General features: G+C 35.1%; 1 protein-coding gene across 8 annotated transcripts in view; it reads right to left on the bottom strand.

The window, feature by feature from the left end:
- Positions 1-23,705, bottom strand: part of ATRNL1 (attractin like 1) — a 432,362-nt gene that overhangs the window by 209,491 nt on the left and 199,166 nt on the right. For 7 of the 8 annotated variants that reach the window (XM_040071146.2, XM_040071147.2, XM_040071148.2 and 4 more), the window contains exon 25: positions 5,802-5,863. In XM_040071146.2, the coding sequence (XP_039927080.1) occupies positions 5,802-5,863 (62 nt within the window). Of the gene's footprint in view, positions 1-3,958; positions 4,029-5,801; positions 5,864-23,705 lie in introns of those variants that run through there. The other variant, XM_040071152.2, reaches the window with a different exon arrangement.

The following is a 23,705-nucleotide window of genomic DNA, read 5'->3' as shown; positions in this document are numbered from 1 at the left end:
AATTTTAGATTTGCAGGGCAAAGCATCATTCAAGAACAACACTAAAAATTCTGTAGTTGTACTGGACAAAGAATACAAAGCCCCTGATTCCCCTCAACCTGATATTAGAATTGCAACTGAAAAAGGCTGAAAACATATTAGGAAAGAAATACAGTTTTCCAAGAGGTGAGTGTTTTCCTAAAATATCACCAAAAAATATTGAAAACATGGAAAACCAACTATGATACAGAACATGATTGAGCCACATATGACAATTAAATTCAGATTAAAAAATTCAGATTAAAAAAATTAAAAGTATTATATAAATACTTTTTTACTGTGTAATTCTTAGTGTGGCTATTGGAGTCCACAGTAGAATTTCCATAATTTTGCTTCCTATTGGCAAAGCACAGTCATCCCTACCTTAGATTCCAACAGATTAAGTAGAAAGACCACAAAACCTCCCACACAAAATGCTTCACTTGGTACCAGGAAATTTTACTGGAATATTTTCATTAATATTCCAACACAGAGGATGAATTCCTCTGAATTAAGATGTCTCTTCCAAAAAGGAATGCTTTAAAAAATATTTTTAAAAAGATTTAATATTTTCGGACGTATGAAATTCACAGCCTAGCACGCGGTCTAGCACCATCTTTCCTCTCTTTCTGTGATTTATTACAGCTGAGCACACGGACCTGGAATATTTCTGCCCTGCCATGAGGAGATTGCTCATTTCTTGGCTGTCACTCAGAGCCCAGCCCGTCACACCGACCGCGCCTGCAGAGACAAGCGGGAAGGGGCTTGACAAAGCTGCTTGTCACCCGCTGTAATGGACAATGACACTACTGCCTCAAGGAAAACACTCATATCTTTTACTTCCTTTCTTTTTTGATATTGTTTTCCTTCTGTTGTTTTCCTGGGAGCAAACTCCTGAAGTTAACTTTGCAACTGGTACATGTCATAGGAAGACCGAATTCCTTCTCTTTGGAATTAAAATGACAAAAGCAGAATTTCATGTCCATTTATCACAGATGAAAACCTGTTCTAGTTCTTTTGTTCAAAGTACAGTGGAGTGGAGTTTCATAAGAAAGTAACAAGGATTAAGCAGTCAGAAGAAAAACTGCTGTGAGCACCGATGCTGCTGAGGTCTAAGAAAGCAACTGACTAACTGGATTGAAGAAAATAAAATACAAAATGTAGGGAATCAAAACATAAACATTGTATGAATTATCTGTGATGCTTCTTAGGATACAAAATTCAACGCAGCTGTAGAAGACATACCCCTGAAAGGAGAAAATGCCAGAGCTTCAAGAGGCACAATGAACACCTTTCACTGTATTTGATACATAAAGGAAGTGAGACTTCCAAACTTTAAATGAACTGACTTTAAAGAAGGAAAAAGCCCACACCTGCTTTATACCAAGCAGGCACAAAGGCCATCTTCAGATATCTTTGTTTTGAGGAACAGTGTCTATTGAAATCAAAATATGATGAGCACTAGTACGCTCAAACACACTTCCAAATGACTCAAAGGACAAACAGAAAGATGAAAAACAGGAAGAAAATAATAGAAAACAGTTCTGTTCACTGATGGATTAAGTGACTCATCCTTTGTTTTGAAGAGCAACTGATCCAGCGGTGCTGGGGAATCTCCTTTGCCTGCAGCCAGTAACAAGTGGCTGCCTCCTCCGGAAATATGAACACACCAAATAACTCCACAGTGATGACAAAGTTTCTGTGTGATTCAGAGAGCAGAAGACACAAAGCTACATTCAACAATTCAAAACAAATATTTAAAGAAAGGAAACCCAACTCAAATTGCCCACCACGGTACAGCCGTGCCTTTCCCAGTGGAAGTCAAACAGCTCTGTGCTTCTAAGTGAGGTGAAAACTTTTAATGCATCATTAGGTAAAAATCAGTTTTATTCCAGCCCCCAAAGTAAAATCAGTTTTGCTAAGATAACTCGATTTTCATATTGCTATAAAATATTCTAATTTAGAGTATTAAATATTCTAATTATAAGAGTTCTGGATTTTCTGAGATCCCAGCCACAGTGGACATGATCTGATCCCAACACACTGTTTTCTGTGGTTCTCATGGAGATCAATATTTGATCTCATAAAGATAAATACAGCAAAATCCAGCACTGATTTACCATCCTTCATTCTAACAGAAACTAAACATGAGGGCAGGGATACAGACCAAAGGATGCTGGTAAAGAGCAGGAGTTCTCCCATTGCAAATTCACCGCAGGGCAGCGGGTTCAAGCACTGCAGCTCTCAGGAGCTCAGACACTGCTGAAATGCAGCCACCCCCTCCCAACTGCTCAGAGATTCCAGCACACAGTCCTACATATTGAGTTAATACATCTGGTTCTCCAGCATCTGGGCAATTCCTGTTGCAGCTCATGCTCATCTTTACCAAAATACCCATCCCCTCCTTCTGCAATAAGCGCTGGGTATATTTTGAATATTGTTTTCTCTCACTTACACTGCTCACAGAAAGGTTTAACAGAAAAAAAGTACCCCTGATCCTAAATGACGATGGGTTTTCATGGAATTTCTTAAAGCACACACAAAAGAAAGATTTTCAAACTTTCAAAGAGTTCATATTGTTTAACAGTGCTATATTTATTAAAACTTAGAGATTCTGTAATTTATGACAGTATGGAGATATGTTACAGAAGTGACTAAAATATTCAATAAAATCAGTCAGCTTCACCCAAAGTACCAGAGGCAAGGGAAGTAATAGTTCTCTGAGCTCAGAGAACATTCCTGATGAGTTAGTAGTCGGTACCATGCATTTGAAAAAGGCTTTTAAAACAGTTCTAGCACTTCTTTATCATTTCCTATCACGAGTATATTAAGAGCTAACCTTTGTCATCTGCACTAATTTCATGCTTGCCTGGTTTTTGATTATGAGATTTAACCACATTTCTTACCAGAACTTGTGCTTCAGATTCTTAATACCAATAATTATCTGGGAATTGCTTGAGTACTGTTATATATTCTGTTATGCTGTTATAATTCTATTTAAAAGCAGGTATAGAAATCAAGTGTTTTGTAGCTCTCCATTTAGGATTTACTCAAATCACAGATAATAAAAAGTAACAATTATTGACCAATCAATTTTCATGGATGTTAGATGTGATCTAAAGAAGTAAGTAACATTTTCAGAAACTAAAGCTACTTTATATACCCTTATGAAATGTCTAAAATGTCCTAGCACCTCTTTAGCTAAATCCATATATTCATGTAAGACTTGAAAACACTGAAAATTTCCTTATCCCTTAGACTATGAAAAAAACCAACAACTTCCAAACTGTAGGATATTGTGGGTTTTAGTGGTCAAGGTAATACAAAACTATACTCTCTTTAACTGTGCATACTGCATTTCTTCACTGTAAGAAAGTTCATTCACACTTACTGCCTGTGAAATTTTCCAATGAGATCTGTATTTCTTCAAAGAAAGTGGAAAGAAGAAAAGTCACGGACTTCTCAATTTGTGTGATGGCTAAAAGTCTTCAAGGCACTGAGCACAGCAACACAGATGCCACGCTCTCTAGAAGACAGTCTGGAATCATTTACTACTGTTACACTGCATTTTTATTCTTAGAGAAATGGTCACTGAACCAGTAGCTGTAACAAAACCTTCCAGTAAAAAAAAAAAAAAAAAAAAAAAAAAAAAAGAAGCTATATAGGGTGGAGGTTTTTAAGAATGCATATCATGGTCTGAAGCACTACAGTTTCAATAATATTCTGCTTATTTTTTTCAGTATAACTTGTATTTATCTTTATCTGATCCTAGAACTTTTTTGTTCTAGGATATACAACATCAGTATCTTGGTAGATCAAGCATTAATTGCAGAGCTAAGAGATTTTGTGCTTTATCATGTATAGCTTATGGGGAAGTCCTTATAGAACAGTATTTTTAAAAGAGTTTGTATCACCTTGATGCATCAGGACAGTTCAAAAAATGCCTGTTTTGGTGTTTCTGAGTCAAGCAGTAAAATGTCCATTTCATCTTTCAGTCTGGAACAAAAAACCTAAAAAGGAACAGTTTTAAACTATACTTTTGCCTGGTTGTTGAATAGCTGTTACTGTCAAATGGGTCTATTTGCTGCTTTGGCCAGGCAGAGTGAACAGCATTTTGCCACATCCTGAGAAACAGAAATATAATACTGGATGGGAGAAATGCAAGTGCATGTTTATCAAAGCATGTTGAAATATGTTTTGTTATCAAGCACATTCAAACTGTCCTTAAACACAATTATTTTCTCTATCAATAATCTTAGTAAATATGGCCTGAGTTATTACTGTTACCACCGTGATTTGCCACAGTCACAATACACCTCATTCCCTGAGGCATAAACAAAACCTCATAAACAAACAATCTTAAACCCACACAAAACAAGAAACAAACAAACCCTTATTAAAATGATTCTTTTAGGCTACAAACTGTTGACATCTTAGCTGTGCATTTACCCAGAACAGACTGCATGAGACAGACCATCACACTGGGAGAGACAATGTCACAGAGATGGCTGCACCACCAAAAAGTCTAAAGCTCACCTTTTCTGAGGCTGCACCAGGGCACAGAACACCAACAAACTGCTCTTGGTTTACCTCTGCTATTTGTCACAGGATCCCTCTGGCCTGTTGTACTTTGCTCTCTTTTATATAGGTTTGTAATCTAAACCTTTGCAAAATCATCCTAAGTATTACAGCTTGGTGTCTCCCCATGAAAAAAAAAGAGAAAATCCCCCCAAACACAAAACAACATCTCAAAAGTGCAAACACCCAGAACACTACTAGACTTTTCTTTAGGCAATCAGCATTTTATTGCTTTGTTTGTTTTGAATGAGGAGAAATGGAATCTTTTATATCACCTACTAAACTCCTCTCCATTAGCCAATGCCTTGGGCACGGAAAACTTCAGGCTCTTTTCATTTCTGTGCCCTTTTTGGCAACAGCAATAGACAGAATTTGGACCATTCATGGTATTTAAGAGTCTGATTCTTTGGGTACAGTTTCTCCAAGCACAGCGATTAAAGTCAACAGAGAAGCTGTACTGTGAACTTGTGAAATAAAGTCGTGGCCGTTCCAGAAATACAGAAAGTCTGATGAACTTACCTGTCTGTCACTGTTCACATTTTGTGTACGCTTCATAGTTATTGGGAAATATCTTCACAGCAAGATTTCAAAGCACTGTAACTAATCTGTGTATATTCAAGTTTGTGACATTTATAAGATAGCTAAACTTTTAAGAAGTCTTTCAGTGGAGTTTTGTTCATATTCTAGAATAGTTGCTCATTTGCAGTTGAAGCCCATCCCTGCATTGCTGCCAGAACCAAATCTCAGGCACCAGCTTTTCAGCTTTTTTCACCACTGCCTTTCACCATTAATCTCTGACACATGAAAGCACTAGCAGTGATGTGCTGTGCTTTATTAAAAATAACAAGCTGTTGAACAGAGCCATCATTTTTAAAAATTCCATAAAAGTGTTTATAGAAAAATCACACACATGAATTAGTCGAGTTTAGCTCACTTCTCTTAATCACTGTAATATATGGTACAAACCCAGTTAATCTTTAGGAGGTGTGAAGACTGTACCACTGAATATGAAATACACAATTATATAATGCAAGATTCCAGCAGCTGCCTTTAATTGGCCTGGACCCTCCACTGGTGCAAATTAGGAAACACAGCTTGAAGGCCTCCTTTCAGGCATTTCTCAAGATTCAAAAGCTGGTTAAAATACTGGTTTGATGGTAAAGAGTCATCAGGATTTCAGACAGAAGACAAAAAAAGCAATTTACCTGAAGAAGGTGACAAAGAACTGCACCAGATCCATGATAGTATTGTGCTGTGAGAAGGCAATCTGCAAATAAAATAGAAGTAAATTACAACATTTTCAGACTTAACAGCTCTTTTTAGGCAAGGGCTTTATGGTTCCATGGATGATTACTTTCAGTAATTTCAGTCTAGTCTACATACACCTGCATTTATGATAAAGTGAGATGAGCAACTAATTCCCATATCCTTGCTGGTATCAAAATACAAACAATGGAAGATAATACTCTTACTGAAGTAAAGTTAATAGAAATACCCACTTAAGATGAACAATAAAAACAATATGAAAAATAGTAAGAAATCATATTGTTATAAATTGTCTTGTTTATAGTCAACTATTTTGACCAACAGCATCTTCCATTTTAATAATACTGAAACAAGGTTTTAGAGAAGACAAACATATAGTACTTAAAATTATTGCATTTAAAATATTTTAATTATATAATATTAAAATTAATGCATATGTTAATTTAGTTTTTTAAAAAGATAAATCTGGTGCATAATAAAAGTTTCAAAGCAAATTACTTTAAAGAAAAGTAATAAATATTCTTTTGGGCTACATTTTTACAGTCTCACCAGAACATGCATTAGTTCAGCTCCTCGCTGTAATTTTTGTGAATATTTAAGAATTATCTCTAAGACAGCATATACATAGAGACATTCACACTTGCATGCAATACAGCCTATAATTATTTTTGTAAGTACTTTTTGCTAATGGTAAGAACAGTACTTAGTATTTATGCTATATCTACAAATATCCGTAAGTCCCTGTCTTGCTCAGTTTTTCAGTCTATAATTATCAAACTAAAGATACAGAGAATCTTCTACTTTGAATTGTACAAAGCGTTTATCTCGCTGTATTTACACTCTTTTCAAATAATTGCTGAGTTTAGAAATCTTTGTGCATTTGAGATCTGATCCTGACTGTTAATTACCCCAAATTACTCTGAGTCCCTTTCGTAGCTCACTTGTGAACTTTTGAAATGATAACTCATGATACTCAAGAATTTACTTTTTTTTTTTAATAGGCCAAAGCTATAGTGTCTTCTGCTAGCCAAACACAGCTAAACATAGATCAATTACCTAAAAGATAACATCTGAGAAAAGACCAGAAGATTTCATTGACCCAGTATAAAGCACATCCCAAGCATAAACAATTGTTTAAGTATACCATGAACAAAAATGCAAGCTTTCCAAATTTATTTTTTATATTTTAAATGCTGTCTGGATTTACTTCAAGTACTATTTAGTACTCAAATTCACTCCTGGTGTTTCCAGAATGTTTTTTACAAGTACTATACTTTAGGTCATGAAGTAGCACAAGGAAAAAAAATGCCAGTTTTGATGGAGTTCACCTTTTGTGACCTGTTGAAATGTTCTTTGTTGAAGGAGCATTTAGATTTTGCATTACTACAATTATTTTCATTCAAGTTGTCAGAATTCCTTAACACCCTCTGTGGGTCTAGAAACAACTCCAGTCTGCAATCAAACCCTGCAATCTAATGACAATCACACCAGGAAAGTTTCACCTCAAATTTTTTTAAGAAACTACAGTGCCTCTATTTCTCTTTTCCAACACACAACAAAAAAGAAGCAGATTTACAACATTTTAATGATTTTATATCATTATCAATAATTAAATGATTTGCATAGTCCAAAGCTCAGGGATATAAAGTTTTTGCACAAAAATGGACACAAAAGGAATGATTCCACATTTTCCAACTTCTATTAATCTAATCACCTACTCAAGATAAGTGCAATGTTCTACTGCTGGAGTCCATGTTTGTAAATCTGTGGAAAAACATCTGTCCATGAGACTTGATTGGTTGGTTGTATGGGATTTTCCTGAAAGTACTCATACTTAAAAGCAGAAAGACAGATAGAAAGTTTCATCTCAGAAGTGATTTCCAATTTTAATCAAACGTCTTCTAATAATTACATTAGAGTTCATGTTTAAAAGATGAACTACAGTATTTTCTGAACACTATCATGCATCTTTGACTAATTTCAACACAGAATATTAACAAAAAGAATACATATTTTAATTATAAGTAGACCACAAAGAAGCAAATAAATGTCATGAACCTAGGAATGATACAAAGAACCATAATACAATTAAAAAGTTTTATTTCCATTGGGGTTTCATAAAGATATGAATGTAATTGTCCTTTTGCTTGTGCCTATATAGACAAGGGACAAGAAAAGTTCTTTCAACCCAAGGTTTTCACTTTGGACTTAAAGATATTGGAGACTAATATCTCCTTTGTTAACTTGTATCATACCTTAGTAGTTTTCAGTTTTCCCAAACCATCTAAAAAGCTTGTGGATCCCACAAACATTATCTCTGTCTTCTCTTACAAATAAGGAAGAAGACAAATATCCTTTCCACCCATTTCCTATGGAACAGAACCAAGTGCTACGTGGAACACAATTTTTTATAGTAAAGGATAACTTCTATGAGTTATTGTTATTATTATCATTACTGTTACTGTTGTGAACTGCATTCCATCAGATCAAAGCAACACTAATATACTACAGATTAAATGTAGAAGACTGAGACAGAATGAAAAGATTCCAAAGCCAAATGTGGGGTTTACATACATACACACACACATATATATAAAAATATACACACACACACACACACGTGTGTCTGTGTGTGTTCCAGCTCAACGTCTTAGACAGAAAAGTCTATGAAGAAAAGATTGATGAGTAATAAATGAACTGTGGGGATTCTTCCATCAAACAAAAGACATCTCTGTCTTTTTTTCTCCACCACGTTAAAGTTTCTAAACAATATGGTTTTAAAAAAGTAAGCAAACAAACAGTTTTAAAAATACATGGCCAGATTGGAAGACAAGGCATTGTGACTGCTGGCAAATCCTTTACAGCCATTAAAGATTCAAAAGTCAGATAAGCAGCAGAAAATGCCAGAGAGCACCAACACAAGGATGCACTGCAATCAACATTTCAATGCATGGTACTTCTTAACTTTTCATGTTTTGGTTACACACATGATGTAGGAAGTACACTTTACACTGAATAATAATGGATAGAATACATCTGTTGAGAGAGGAACTTCTGAAAACAGATTTTTCCGGCCTTCAGAAGTTAATGTCTACAGGAATGGATTCATTTTTTCCCACTGCTCCAGTTCATCTTTACCTTGACTATCACATGCAGCAGTAATAGAGTCCTACAGAACAATAGGTCAAGATCTGTTCCGTGACAAAAATGAGACAATCTTGAAAGTCTAACTCAGGGACAACTTTCATATGGAAATAGCAAGTCTGCCCTTGGAACTCTGTGTTTTATTTTAAAAATATGGCAGTCAAGAAGCCATCTCCACAATTCTAACTACAGCAATCGTGCAAAAGGAAAAGGAAAACTAGGCACTAAATCAAAATTGCACGTTTTTAGAAAACAGGAACCTAATCCATGAAATGTTTCATATATTCAAATAATGTACAAAAAAGCAATTATAATCTGTGCTCCATTTCATGACATTACCCACTAAAGCAAACTCCTATCTGCTCAGGCTCTCAAATGATGAACAAATATTTCTGTTAATACAATTTTTCCACCCTCCACTGTTAACAAATTAAAAATGAACAAATAACAGAAACTAAAATAAATACATGGCAAAACTCTGATAGAAGGTCCAATTATTAAACCTGGGAACATAATGCAATAAGGTCAGACATAACCCAAACTAAACTGCCTGGACTGTGTTGATTATGCCGACTTAAACCTTGCAGAATTATTACTTCCTTCAGTATCATCAAAACCATAATTTAATTTCTTCTTGGATAAAATTATTATACACTCCCCCACTGCTGCTAGGTATGTACTGAATCAGAAGAAATGGATACTGACTGAACATAAAGGCTGACATATTTTGGTGTCCATCATCTTCCATATTTTCTTGAGGGACACTTTCTGACTAAGGCAACTTCAGACAAAAAATAAGAAATTCAGCTGAGGAAAACATTTGTGTAGACTGCTTTTTTAATAAGGAAAATTTAAAAAATCAAACACGGTGGTAATATGGAATGAGGATGCTAGAAAATTTAAACATGTAAATTCTCACATTTACGTTTCGTTGTACAACATGAAGTTTAGATATCCACTCTGCAGAAACATGACTGCAGAGACCCAAGTATAAACAGTTTTGCAGATGTTACTATATACTATATATTATATAATAATTTTGGGGTGGCGAATGGTACCTATGGATATTTTCAAACTCAGTGAATACATATCTGTACTAATCAGAAAGGATATCTGTCTAAATAAGAGAAACATTAAACTCTCACAGGCTAGAAGTGCTACACATTCATTCCATATATTGGCATTTGTAGAACTAGAAAAAGAAATTTTGCAACATATCTAAATTTTGCCATGTGGAGTATATCTGACCTCATGCCATGTGTGTACCTCGTCTAAATTAGTCAGCTAGCTTATAATAATCAGCAGAGATAAGAAGGCACTTCATAGGTGACTGATTCTAAAATAGATGTGGAAGTCTCAAAAATTGGAAGGAATTACCCTATGGAGCTGCCATTTCTCTCCACGAACGATACTGGGATTCTGTGATTAATTTAGACTATAGGCCTAATGTCAAACTTAGAATATAAATAATGTTAGGTGAGATAAATTTCTCCCATGGTTTGTAAGTACTCACTGGGTATTTCTGTAAAACAGTGTAATAATAAAATAGGCAAAAGAAATATTTGTTGTTGGGATTAAAATATCTGAGAAGCAATATGAAGCTAAGCAGCTGCTAGCACAATCCTACTTCAGCTGTGTTAATGCCTGTAAAGAATTCAGTCTGATGTTGACAAACAGTTCTCCCAGATGATAAGATTTAGTGATAAAAAAACTTTTATACTGATAACATAAACAGAAAATGAAAGATAACAAAGAAATTCAGACTTCATATCAAGACTTGATATGAACAGCTTCCACAGATTATCTCTGCATACTGCAGCCCTGTCTCTCATGCTGGCACACATTACATTATCCAAATACCCACCCCTTCATTTCTCAAAAAAATTTATAATTACTGTTTATTATTTCCACTATTCAGAGTCATAAGAGGCTGAAAGACAATCTAGTTTTGTATTCAAGTAAGATGAAAGACGTCTCTAAATAAGGTTATACCAGCTGAACTTTTTTCCTACCTAATAGACACTTTATCTACTAAATTCAATATGCATATTCCACTTCTTTATTCAATTTTATGCTTGTGTACACATATGAACAAACATATACCACACAGAAAAACCCAACATTAATAAACTCCAGGAAGTGAGGAATCTGGGGGAGTGAACAGTTATTTAACTTACAGTTTTATTTAGTTAGCAAAGCATTTTCATAATGATTCATATGGACATTATTAAGAAATTGAAATACTGAATATTAGAATCAATGAAAGAATGGAAGAAAGTAAAAAGACAGACAAGAGACAAACGACATCTTTCAAAATTAAATTTAAAAAAAAAATATTAAAAGTAATTGGCACAAAGACCTCTATTACTGCAAAGTTATTTTAGACATAAATCTTTGCAGGATTGAGTTCTCCTACAAACTGTGTGAAACAGCAGATTTCTAGACAACATCTTTCAAAACTCTGGTTTTTAAAAGCCTGCCTAGATTAAATGGACAGGATGAAAAATTAGAAGCAGAAGTGAAGGGAATGAAGTGAGAGAATTTGTCAGGCAGAGCTGAATGATTAAATTCTACTACAAAGAGAAGCATTGCATGACGATATGGTTTTGTTTGTCAAGCTACATTAAGGAAAAGCCATTTTTGTCACTTGCTAGAATTGAATTTTCCTTTCAACCCCAGGTTTCAGCTTTCTTGGTATGACTTCTTCTGACATCTTATTATGACTTGATAAATTAAGGAGTTTCCCATTAGGAAAGCTGCACCTGTTCCGGAATGTGCTCTTACCATCACAGAGGTACAGAAATGGGGATGGGGAGGAACATCACAAACTCAGGCTGTTTAGATTCCCTCTCAAAGCCAGGCTACTGTCAGTACCAGATCAGGCCATCAGTGCCTTTTCCCAGGTCAGTTTTGCAAACCTCCACAAGTGAGCATTCCTCGGCCAGTCCAGAAAATTTGTTCCAAGGCACCATTGCTAACACAATGAATTTTTTCTAACATTCAATCAGAATCTCCCAAGGTGCATATTCCACTTCTCCTCGTATTCTGAAGTTTACAAAGAGAAAATTGTCCTGCATGTAAGATATTTTTCACCTTCCCTAAATAAATTAATGATTTACACTGAGATGTTTGAATGGCTGCAGAATTTAATATGATGGTCATGGCATTTAACAGTCATGCCTAGTGTATGTGTAGAAACTTATACATCCGAGATGAAAAATATGCTGCTAAAATAAGATTTTTTTTTTTTCAAATTTCTCTAAGTTTTTTTTTATTTTTTACATCTATAGTAGAGCTGGTTTCGCTAGACAATCTACTAGTTAACAAACTGGCTGGTCTCCAGCCTAATAAAAATGATAATAAATTTTTTATAAGGCTACAAAAGCTGAATTTTTAAAATTTATGCAATGTTTTGTTCATTTTAGAAATCAAATATGTGGTTAGAGAAGGCAAAACATGCCCTGAATTTTGCATAAAGATCATGCCATTCAAAATAATGTATGTAAAACCCATTGTGGGATGACAAGAAAAGGGCAAAGCATTTTCTTAAACATGAAGAGAGTAATTTCCCAAAGTTTATTGTTATAAATGTAGAGCATGCTATAAAGCTGTTGGAGCTGTGGAATAAAAATTTTGTATTTGCAATGGCACTTTTCTTGATTACTGTGGATTAGCATATTTATGAGGTTACTCAGCCTCAGGTTTAAACCCACAAATCAAAGGTTTATATCGGCATGGGTAATGGATTACGCAGGAGTCTATGGCCTGCCATATCCCAGAGGTATCTGTCTTTCAGAAGATTTATGTACATAACACCACTTCGTAGAAATTACACTTCTGATCTTTCTTTTGCGTGGTGCTTGGTGATTCCCCTTCTCTAATGTCAGAAACAACCAAAAAGCAGCGTTCTCAGTTAGCAGAGAAATTCATTGATGAATTTTCTTGTTCTCCTCCTCACCTTTTGATAAGGGCATGAAAGATAGCGCCTGTAATTCCTTGCTACCATGAGAGTAGAAGTCATTGCGGGCATATTTGATGCAATTCTGAAAAGCGGAAGGAATCTGCATTCCAGCAGCTATCCACAACACAAATACTGGAATTTTGTTCACCCTATGAACAACACACATAAAACTTTCTAAAGTCTCACTTTTTCTCCACAGGTGAATGCTGATTATATTACTATCAGTGGTAATTACCTACTGACTTCCTTTTGGCTTCAGAGAAACCAGGATTTCACAGCAGAATGCTGAGATAAGAAATTGAAATACTTACTCCAGCCCCTCATGAAAGACTAACCAAAAGAGAAGTCAGGTAGGCATTTTCAAGACTGCATGTACCCAAGTGAATCTTTTTGATCAGCATTGCAAATGATGACAATGGAAGACACCAAAATCTCATTAAACTCTACAGGGAAAATGTTCTTCAACCTTATTATTATTTCAATCTTTTATTGAAGATCCACATCTCATAGAGAAGAAAACCAAAGGATGCAAAGAAGGGCAAGGGAGTGGTTTACATGTGCATGAGAATGAAGAGGACACATAAAAACTGATATAATTTAGAAGAGCCAACAATAAATGTATGAGGAAAAAACTCAGACATGTTAAGCTCTCTGTACTGAATGTTTATTCCACTGAAGGAGAAGTGAGGGGGTTTGGATCTAAGGGATGATGTTCACTTATCTATACAAGGGGCAAGAACATTCTAACAGATTTTCTGAAAGAACGGAAGACCACACTAATGTGAAAATATTAATTCCTTCAAATAAAGGGGAAGTAGATGACTAACCTAAAAAACACCCAGCATATGAAGAGAGAGACTATATAACATATAAGAAAGAAAATGAGTTCTATGTTTTTCCTTGAAGAGGAGATCAAAATGCAGAAAGTGAGAACTGAGACTTTTACAAAATAAAGTCAAATTAAATTGTGAGGATTAACAGAATAAATTGTGATTCAATTTTGTTACGTTAATTTTACTCTCTTTCATTTAACTTTTATCGTTCACTTGAAACTGTTATAGTGCAAGCTGCAATAATTTTGAAGGGAAAAGCAGATACAACTGTCAGCTTGAGACTTCACTCACCCTCATAGTACATTCTATAGAGTCAGAGTAATGGATCACTGACATATCACTGAGGATATGCTGTCAATGCCAGAAGAGTATTTGTACAAAAGTGCGGAGAAATGTGTAAGAGACATGGAAGAAACCTTTTAACAACTTGCAGGAATTAAGTTGGGAAAGGTGCGTGAGTAACTAGGTTTCAGGAAGACACCGAATGATGTAAAACTGAAGAGCAGGGCTGCTCAGCTGAAACTGTTTTCCAATGAACAAGAACAAGCTGCCTTTTTGGCAATGACATGCAGGACTACACTGACAGGAACTGGCAACAATAATCCCCGTGAAACTACAGCATTTGTACTGAAAGTTTTATAACTGAAATGTAGAAATGAGAGTGCAGTGTATGAATGTATCACCTACAACTGTGATCTGGAGGATACCTGCAAAGCTCAGAACAAGCTCATGGACAAGCAGCAAGGAACTTCAGTCAGATTTATTTTAATTCATAAAGGCCCTATTGTTGAAAAGAAAATAAATATTTAAAGTTGTCAGCACTGAGTGTACTTTTTATTCTCACTTTTTAAAAAACTGGATTTCCCAGTATATTTTCCAGAAGTTCTAATTGTTTAATCAGGCTTGTGTAAATCCACAATAACCATTTGTCTGTTGAAGAGCTTTAACAAAATCAAAATCCAAAGAAAATAAAGACTTTTGCAGCTAGAGCACTTCATGCCTTCAGAGAGAAAAACGAACATAGTTTTCAAGAGCCCTACATAATTTCGATGCTGACCTGCAGTCTCTCAAGACATGGGTTGTGCCTTTCCCTTTCTCATGTTGAATACTTCATACCAACTTAGGGCAGAAATGTTAAGATCTGCTGTTGGGGTTGATTGTTCAGCTATCGAGATTTTTTTCATTTGAGTAGGAAGAGAGAGGGTGTCTGCACAGATGAATTTGATCTCAAAATAGTGAATACCATCTTCTGAAAAAAATGAGTGTATGAGTCAGGGCAAAGATCCTACGTGCAAAAAACTCACATTCGGAAAGATAAACTCAGCTTCTGTTACACAGACATTCACTTTGGAATTCTGAAACGCCTCATTTGCTCTTCTCAATCTATATAGCAGGGGAGTGAGGCAGTAAGTGAGAAACTTATTTAGAAGAGTAAGTCTAGTAAAGATCAGGTATCTTCCAGCCTTCCTCTATGCCTCAGAAAAATGATTTCTTCCTTTAACTAAGGAAACATTTTCCAAGTGCAATCTGGTAAATTCAAGGAAATCCTTTAACAAAATATTGTTTCCTAAAAAATCAAAGCTACAGAACACAGCTCTGCATGTCCTCTGTGGACAGCTGTGAGCTCAAAGATTGATTTTAAAAACAGCATCCACAGGATTTTTAATAAGAGATCAAGAGAGATGATCCCAAAATATACCAGCTAAGGGAAAGACACATAAAAAAGTGCCCATGTTATCTGACATCACCAAAGGAAACAGAAGAAATTACTAATAAAAGCATTAATTATTCACAAAAATTTGAGACAAAATTTCAGAAAAATTTGGGGGGGGGGGGGGGGGGGGGCAGATCATCAGAGAGCTAGGAAATTTGGGGTCACTATTTTCTCCCATAGCTACCAGTTTTCAAAAATCAGCTGAGCTGGCCCAAAAAATTATGTAACAGTTTTCATGAGCCTTTAAAGGAAAAAATACTTTCCCAAAATTTGAAAAATGGGAAAAGGTTCTGCGTAAAAAACAAAACAAAAATGTGAAAGCTTGTTTTAACCCTGAAATATTTTTTTTCTCCAAAGTTTTAGAAACTAAAACAATGCAACTTTCTCCAAAAATTTTCCCACAAAATCATCATATTTGACAAACTCCAATTATTTCACTTTAATAAGCCTGACCAGGCTTTTTTAAGAGAGATATGATCAGGGCACAGAGGAACAAATACTTTAAAAGACAATTCAGTCTCTCTGGCTCTAAGTGCAGGAAGGTATTGAAAAAGTGAAGTTAGGAAATTAAAATCATATTCTTTACTCCCTGCAGAGTGAACTTCTCACCTAAAGATTTTAAAGGTATCTATCTTGCCAACCGTCATTTGTAAGAAATATCCTCTGAGTATTCCAGAAAAGATTTTCAGTACGTTTTCTGGGACAAAAATACAGCAGAAAGATGTCTTCAACTGATCTTTGCACTGACTACACTCAAAAAGAAGGAGGGGTTTTTTTTCTCCTCAATGATTACAGAAATTCCCCAGATCTTTCCAACACCCCTTTTTCCAAATGAGAACACACTCATGGTTTACACTGAGACAAGAAAATGCATATTAAAAAAGAGATTAGTATATTTATTAGTTCTGAGAATGAAACCCTTAATTGGTTTCTTGCTGCAAGTAAGGGGTTTTTGCAATTATTTTATGCATCTGTAGAGGGCTTAATGCTGATTTATGTTGTTTACTGAAATCTTGACTTAGCCTGGTGGGGAACAGTACAATGAAACCATGTGATCATATTCAAGTGTTACAAGTGATTTCCACAAATGAGATGTTCTATACTGAAAAACTCTTTCAATACAATTCATTCTCTTTTTTTTTTTTTTTTTTTTTAATGCTAAGTTAAAAGTGATTTATGTTCCAATTGTCTTTTTAAACTTCAACCTAAATCCATTCAAATTTAAAGACAGGAAATTCCATTTAAACATAAGAAATATTTTTTTTACTGCAAGAACGATCGAAGACTGGAGCAGGCTGCTCAGACAGGTTAGGTATTGATTCTCAATCCTTGGAGATATTCAAAACCTGACTCAACAAAGCCCTGGACAACTTGCTCCAGCTGACCCTGCTTCGAGGGGTCAGACAATTTCCAGATGGTCCTTTCCAACTCCAGTGGTTCTGTGATTCCATGAATAAGCATGATTATTTCCCTTCTCACGGTTGTTAGTATGGGTTATTAGGTCTCTGTGTCAGTAACAGAAGAAAAGACAGAAAAAGGATTTCTGAAAGATTTAATTTCCTCTCCTTTTTTCCAAGGCTGGCAAGTGCGGAGACATCCACACTACAAGTGCTCACTTGAAACAACAAATACTAGCTGGTTCAAGTGAAGCTTAACCTTCTCCATGTCTTGTTCCAGACATTATTACACTTTTTCTTCATTTTAAAGCATAAAATACATCCTGCAAATGTCTGTTCATATCACAGGGAAAGAAAAAAGGTACCAACTGGTATTCTGGAAAAACTGACACTTAAACTTTGCTACACCAAAAGTTCCTGAGAGAAATGCCCTGATTCTGGTAATGATGAGAAATACTTTGACATAATATAATCTAATATAATGCAATATATTAGTGCAACACACTATTACAGGAGCACCACACTCATGTTTATAGTTTGTGAAGAGCACTTCTCTGTCTTTTCATTACTGGCCTGAAGAATTGCACTGGGAAGTGCTATCTACTCAATGACTCCATCTTTAGCAACACTACCCATTTCATCTTCCAGAGAAGCCTCAACCATTGTGTGAGATAATACAATAATACACCACAGTTACTACAGTTTTTAAATGATCTTTAAAAAAAAAAAAAAAATCATTCTTAATTGCTACATTTCCAATCTTGGTCTTAAAAAACCCAAAACCAATTGTTCAAATCTGCTTAATATCCTTCCAAAATTAACCAACTGAGAGATATTAAGTGTTTTGAAATCAAAGCTTTATTAATGTATTACCAAAAAATCTTTGTATACCTTTTCACTAAGAACCATATAAAATACAGACTGCTGGCTGCTATAGTATTTATGTTATTAACTTGTTTATTTTTGACTATTTATTAACTTTTATTGTGATGAAAAATCTTAATTCCAAGGACAAAAACATCTCAATCAAGTCTCTACCATAAGCACTCCTGATGCCTTTTTCCTATGAAATGAAGAAATTCTCTGTATTTTCCTTTACAACTTATCTACTAAAATTCTATCCATAGATTTTAGTGACTTTTCAAGGTCACCAAATATTTGTTGTACTATAATTTAAAAGCCTGATAGCAATCAAAGATACCAGAACTCAAGTGCAATTTTAGGTCAACTTCTTCTTTATTGAAGGTTGATAGATTTTGAACTATTTCCTGGGCAAAGTCATCCTACCAATATTCCACCTGAACACCTCTTAAAGGTGTTGGGTATGAAATCTAAGAACTCCAATTGAATTGAAAGGCAATCAAAGCTCTCCAATCAGGGAAAAACTTCATAATTTTCCATAATTCTTTCAAATAATTTAGCATAAATGTGTTTCCTACTTAAAACTCAAACTGCCTGACAATTTTCAAGATCAAGTATTTAAGCAACAATTCATCTATTGTTCAGAATCCCAACTTTGAGCACATAAGAATAATATTGGAAGAAATTGTAATAAAATTGCACAATACACTCCTTAAAAAACTCAAAACCTAATGTGTTTTCCATAGTGATAGCTGATATTCCCAGTTTCAGATTTTTATTGTACTGAATATTATTACATTGAAGTACTTGTAGTTCATCCATAGGCTAAAGTGATCTACTAAAGAACAGAATATCTCTCAGAAATCTTCACTGCTGTGGATTGGACTGTCACAAAAAGCTGCTTGTCTGAGAGAGTAGGTCTTGCACATTTAAATTGCAATTGGAGATGTGTGTGCTTTGAGGAGCAAAGCCTGAGTTCAAAGATCAGGCTGCAGTCTGTAAGCAGATCAACAATTAGAGACTGAGACTAGAGTTAAAAATCTGAGTTCTGGAACACCCAAAATTAACTTTTTGAACCTGCACTTTGTATAATCTCCAAAGCACCAGCAGCTCCATCAGACTGGAAGAATGAGAACCTGCATCAATTTGGCCAAGAGCTCTCATCCATCTGTTTGGGAATAAGTCTCACTTGATGGGTCAAGAAACACCTTATACATGAGTACCTATTTCAGATGCAAAATTGCTGGGTTTATATGTATTTTTCTAATAGACATCCAAAGGAAAAGCACATAGTTTTATAAAGAATAAAGATAATAGCTACATAAATGTTACAATATTTAACTTGTTGAAAGAAAAATTGTACCTTTATTTTTTGAAGTCTGTTCCAATGCTGCACTTATGTCATATAACAGAGCTTGGTTTAAAGTATAAGTATCCATAAAAAGGTGATATGATAATATCTTGTGCTAATGGTGCCATTATCAAGCTATAAAATGATGCCATTATTTTGCCCAACTGTGTGGCTTCATGCCCAAGGCCGTTGTTCCAGCTGGGAAGAACAACTCACAGTAATATGGCATATTATGAAATTTCCCTAAATATGTAAGAGGTTTCATAAATGGAGTGCATTTATGCAAGCCATGCTATTATGTAATAAAACAGTCTCCTGATTTATACCTGAGAGTAGGAAATCATGTCAAACCATCCCTTTCTAGGACTCAGAAAATGAAATATACATTTTGAAAGCTAACTAAAACGGAAAAAGAAGTTGATATGGACCTCATCCTCAAATACCTTCTATAAAAATTATTTCCCACACAATCTGGAAGTAAGCCAGCTGTCAGAATTTAGGGTGATAAATGATAAACAGGTCAGTGGTCAAAAACTAAAATTTCCTTGAAGCTCTCAAGGCAGCATTTAATGCATAAAACCAAGTCACTATAAATACAGCTAAGTATGACATCTGTAACACTTCTCCTTCATCTTCAATCCTGTCTGCTTTATGTACACAAACCATAAGACACCTCTTACTTTGAGCATTCCTGAGAGTCACAGAGTCCCAGCTTTGTCTCTCAAATTCAAGAAAAGACGAGCTGAGAGACCTGCAATGGCATCTTTACAAATTCATTATTAACATCTGGCCAGTTACTAGTTTTGTACTTCAAGCATGATCATTATTCTTCACACTCACAAATTGAAACTGCAAAGGGAAGAATAATTCTTGGCATCATTCTCACATAAGAGGCAAATCTAAATTATGACATCAGTTGCAGATTGACTCAGTAGTAAATTACCAAATCCAATTTACTCAGGACCTTGTAATTTAGTTTCAATCTAATTTAATTTAATTTTAGCTGTGATATATAAATGTTGATTAGTAGACTATTGCATAAGAATATGAAGTATTTAAGTTTCTTAAGTTACTAATATTTAAGCTACAGTAGTTGGGGGGGGGGGAGGGTGTCTTTTCTTTCCCAAAGGCAGAACTAAACAACATTAGGAAGCATACAAGCAAATGTTAATAAAATTAAATCTGCTATCCATGCCAATTACCTCTACATCATAATTTTCTGGAATTCAAAATAATTCTCCCTTTGCAAACAATCTGAGCTAGAATTGCACTCCATAATTTATACACCCGGTTGTACTGACATGGGCTTATCCTCGTGAAAGATACGGCTGCAAATGCAGAAGTCAAGAATACTTATATCTGAAATTTAGATTTTTTTTTTTTAATCATGTGATTATTACTCAGAGAGCTTGCAGAGTTCTCGGATCTTTTTGCTTTTGCGATCTTCCAGTGCTGAGTGAAAGCACAATGAAAGGACACTGTAAAGAACCATGCAAACATACACCAAAATGTCACCTGGTTTTTTCCCTGCTTTTGCTGTGTTGTACTTACTGGTCTTTACTTCAAGGCAGGTGAACAGTAAAAACTAAGCTATGAGAAGCTGTACTACACACATTTTCACAAATAAAAGAATTATAATAATCAGGAAAAACTTAACAGTAACTGTCATTTGCTATATCTGGTCGATTAAAATAATTAATTTGGCAATTTAATTAGAATTTTATGCTGCAATATTCACTAAAAAATTTAAAACTGCCATGAAAACATTCAAGCGACATTGTAAGCTCTTCCCCTGGGGCCACCCCCCTTGACCAGCAGGCAACACCCAACTCAGCCCAGGTTACCTTTCTCCTTCTCAGAGCACAGTGCTGGCTCTTGGCTTTTTCTCCCCAGGTGCAGGACTTTGCACTTCCCTTTGCTGAACTCCATGAGGTTCCTGTCATCCCATTTCTCCATCCCCTCCAGGTCTTCCTGGATGGCAGCACAGCCCCTTGGAACAGCTCAGCCTCTCCCTGGTTTTTACCAACAAAAAACTTGCTCTCCCATCATCCAGATAAGTCCACTGAACCCCAAACTGCTTTTCCACAAATGATGATTTTACTAACAAAGTGTTCCATAGGAAGAACCTAAATGGACAGATTTAATTTAACCTTTGGATAAATAGAACTGTTATAATTACTGCTCTGATACTGAAGTAATTCTGACTTGCATAGGGAAATTATTATGGTAATGTATGGAAATAAGTATGTGAAGGAACATACATATATATACTCTTTATATATTTATATAAACATATATATATACTTACATATATAAATGAAAAGTAAATGGCATCAGGAAAATGTACCAACCAGGTCACATTCAGATGGAGATATCTGTCAATGCCACTCAGTTTATCTCTTCTCAATTTATTATCTTCCTATGCCTACCACCAATTTCCTGACATACTTTATTTCTAGTACAATAGAATAGGGAAGGGGAAGGTATTAAATAAAATAGATTTAATATTGTTGAACAAATTTATTTGAATACTGATGCAGTCCTTGTGAAAAATTAGTTCAGGCTTACAATTAAATCTGTTTTGTAACTACATGAAATCTGGTTCTGTTGAAAGGATTACTAAATGCCTGTTGCAGAAAACTGACGCTGCTTTGCAGCCAATTTTTATGGTTATGTGATGAGGAAACATAGTCTCAAATCTATAACTTTTAGTGTCATATGAATCTAATTTTTCTGGCAGACATGTCTCATACAAGGTCAGTAGATAAGCATTTTCTGAAAATGCCTCAAAATGTCCTATAAGCTTCATAAATCCATACAGTTTCGTTTTTCCTAACTGAACAAACATCATCTATCTTTTTTTCTTGAGAGAATAAAAGAACAATCATTCCATATACTATTTTTTTCTATTAACTGCACTCAACCCTTTCTAAAAGATAATATACCTTCTGTAGCATCACAAAGCAAAAGTAAGGATTTCACATACAAAGTGATTTGTGAGCAATCAATATGAAATATTCAGGCTATCCATCAGAACCCCCAACCACAGGAAGAATTTGTTTTCATTAAGACATGAATACTAAGTCAATGATACGGGTTTGAAAACAAAATATATAAGGGACAGGAAGAAATTACCCTAAATTAACAGAAGATTTCCAATGCTAAAGCTAGATTTCCTAAAAAAACCACAGAATAATGCTTTTAAAAGCTGAGATAAACGTTTGCATTACACATTTCCCGAGTGAAGGAAATTCTACTCAGATTTAAAAAATACGATTTAAAAAGTCCTTTAAAAGCTAAGGGGGAGAAACAGAAGAAATCAGCATTCCAATGCTGCTGGAGCAGAAGCCAAAGCAGCAGATGCTGTGGATGCTGTAGCTGGCACCACCCCGCAGAGCAGCGCTCTGACGTGATGGGCACCACCCAGAACAGCAGCTGCTGAAAGGCAGCTTGGACTTCTGACAGAGAAAAGAGCTGAGAAAGAGGAAATCATTTCCTTTTCTCGATTATTTACAGTTTTGATTCAGGACAGGGAGGACATCACAGTTATTCTTATCAATGGAATAATATTTTAAAAAAAAAAAAAATCATGTTTAACGCCCTTTGCTTGTGTGAAAGGGAAACTCTCTAAAAAAAATATCTGGAATTGAGACTATTGATAGGATGAGAAGAGAAAAAGGCTTATTTGACGGCCGGAAAATAATAGAAAGTCTACTTTTTCCCTTGAGAAGATTCTAGCATGTAACTTCAGATTAGAAAAAGTAGATAGGTAACTACACACAGTATAATGATGCTTAAACCAGAGCTATTATAAATATTCTGTTTGTACAGACAGGGATTATTCAAAGGAAAACAAAATAATCAAAAAGGATTTTTTTACACCAAACATCTACAACTGCTGCCCAGAAGATTAAAGAGACTTTTGTTTTGGAAGGCAAGATGACTGATGAAGACTGAAAATTCCTTTGTTCTTCCTATTTCTGAATAATGGAATGCTTCACTTAGGGAATAAATGTGTACATAAATATGGGACCACACTATTACAGAAATCCGGAGTTAGAACATAGAATTTTCAAGTGCTTAAGTTTTGCTTTGAAAATTTCCTTGATGACTGTGAGGTGCCAACAGACCACTCTGACTACTTTGCAAGATGGAGCCCAATGATACCAATGTCTTACGCTTGAAACCTCTGAAACAGAAACAAAAATGCAATTACAGCGCTAATTAGGATTTAATATCCCATTTTTTTTTTATATATACTACATTCCTTTATATAAAAAATGATATTATCTTTGATTTTGATCTCAACAAATTTTGGGTCAGTTCAAGGCTCTTCACAAGGTGTTTAATATGCATTTCATATCAGCTCTCTGCAAAAAAAGGATGAAACAGATCAACAGTTTACACTGTTAGGCAGCAAAACTGTCAATATACATGAAAACCAACATAGACAAGGACACAAGAAAAGGAATGTTCTGTTTGAAAGTCACATTTGGTAGAAACACAGCACTCTTTTGCTTATCATGCATTTTCCTCACAGCTGCACTTTTACTAATCCCAAAACTGAATTTCACCAATATAG

This window comes from Hirundo rustica, chromosome 8 (genome assembly GCF_015227805.2).
Source record: "Hirundo rustica isolate bHirRus1 chromosome 8, bHirRus1.pri.v3, whole genome shotgun sequence".
In the NCBI taxonomy this organism is placed as follows: Eukaryota; Metazoa; Chordata; class Aves; order Passeriformes; family Hirundinidae; genus Hirundo; species Hirundo rustica.
This window is presented reverse-complemented; position numbering and strand designations above follow the sequence as displayed.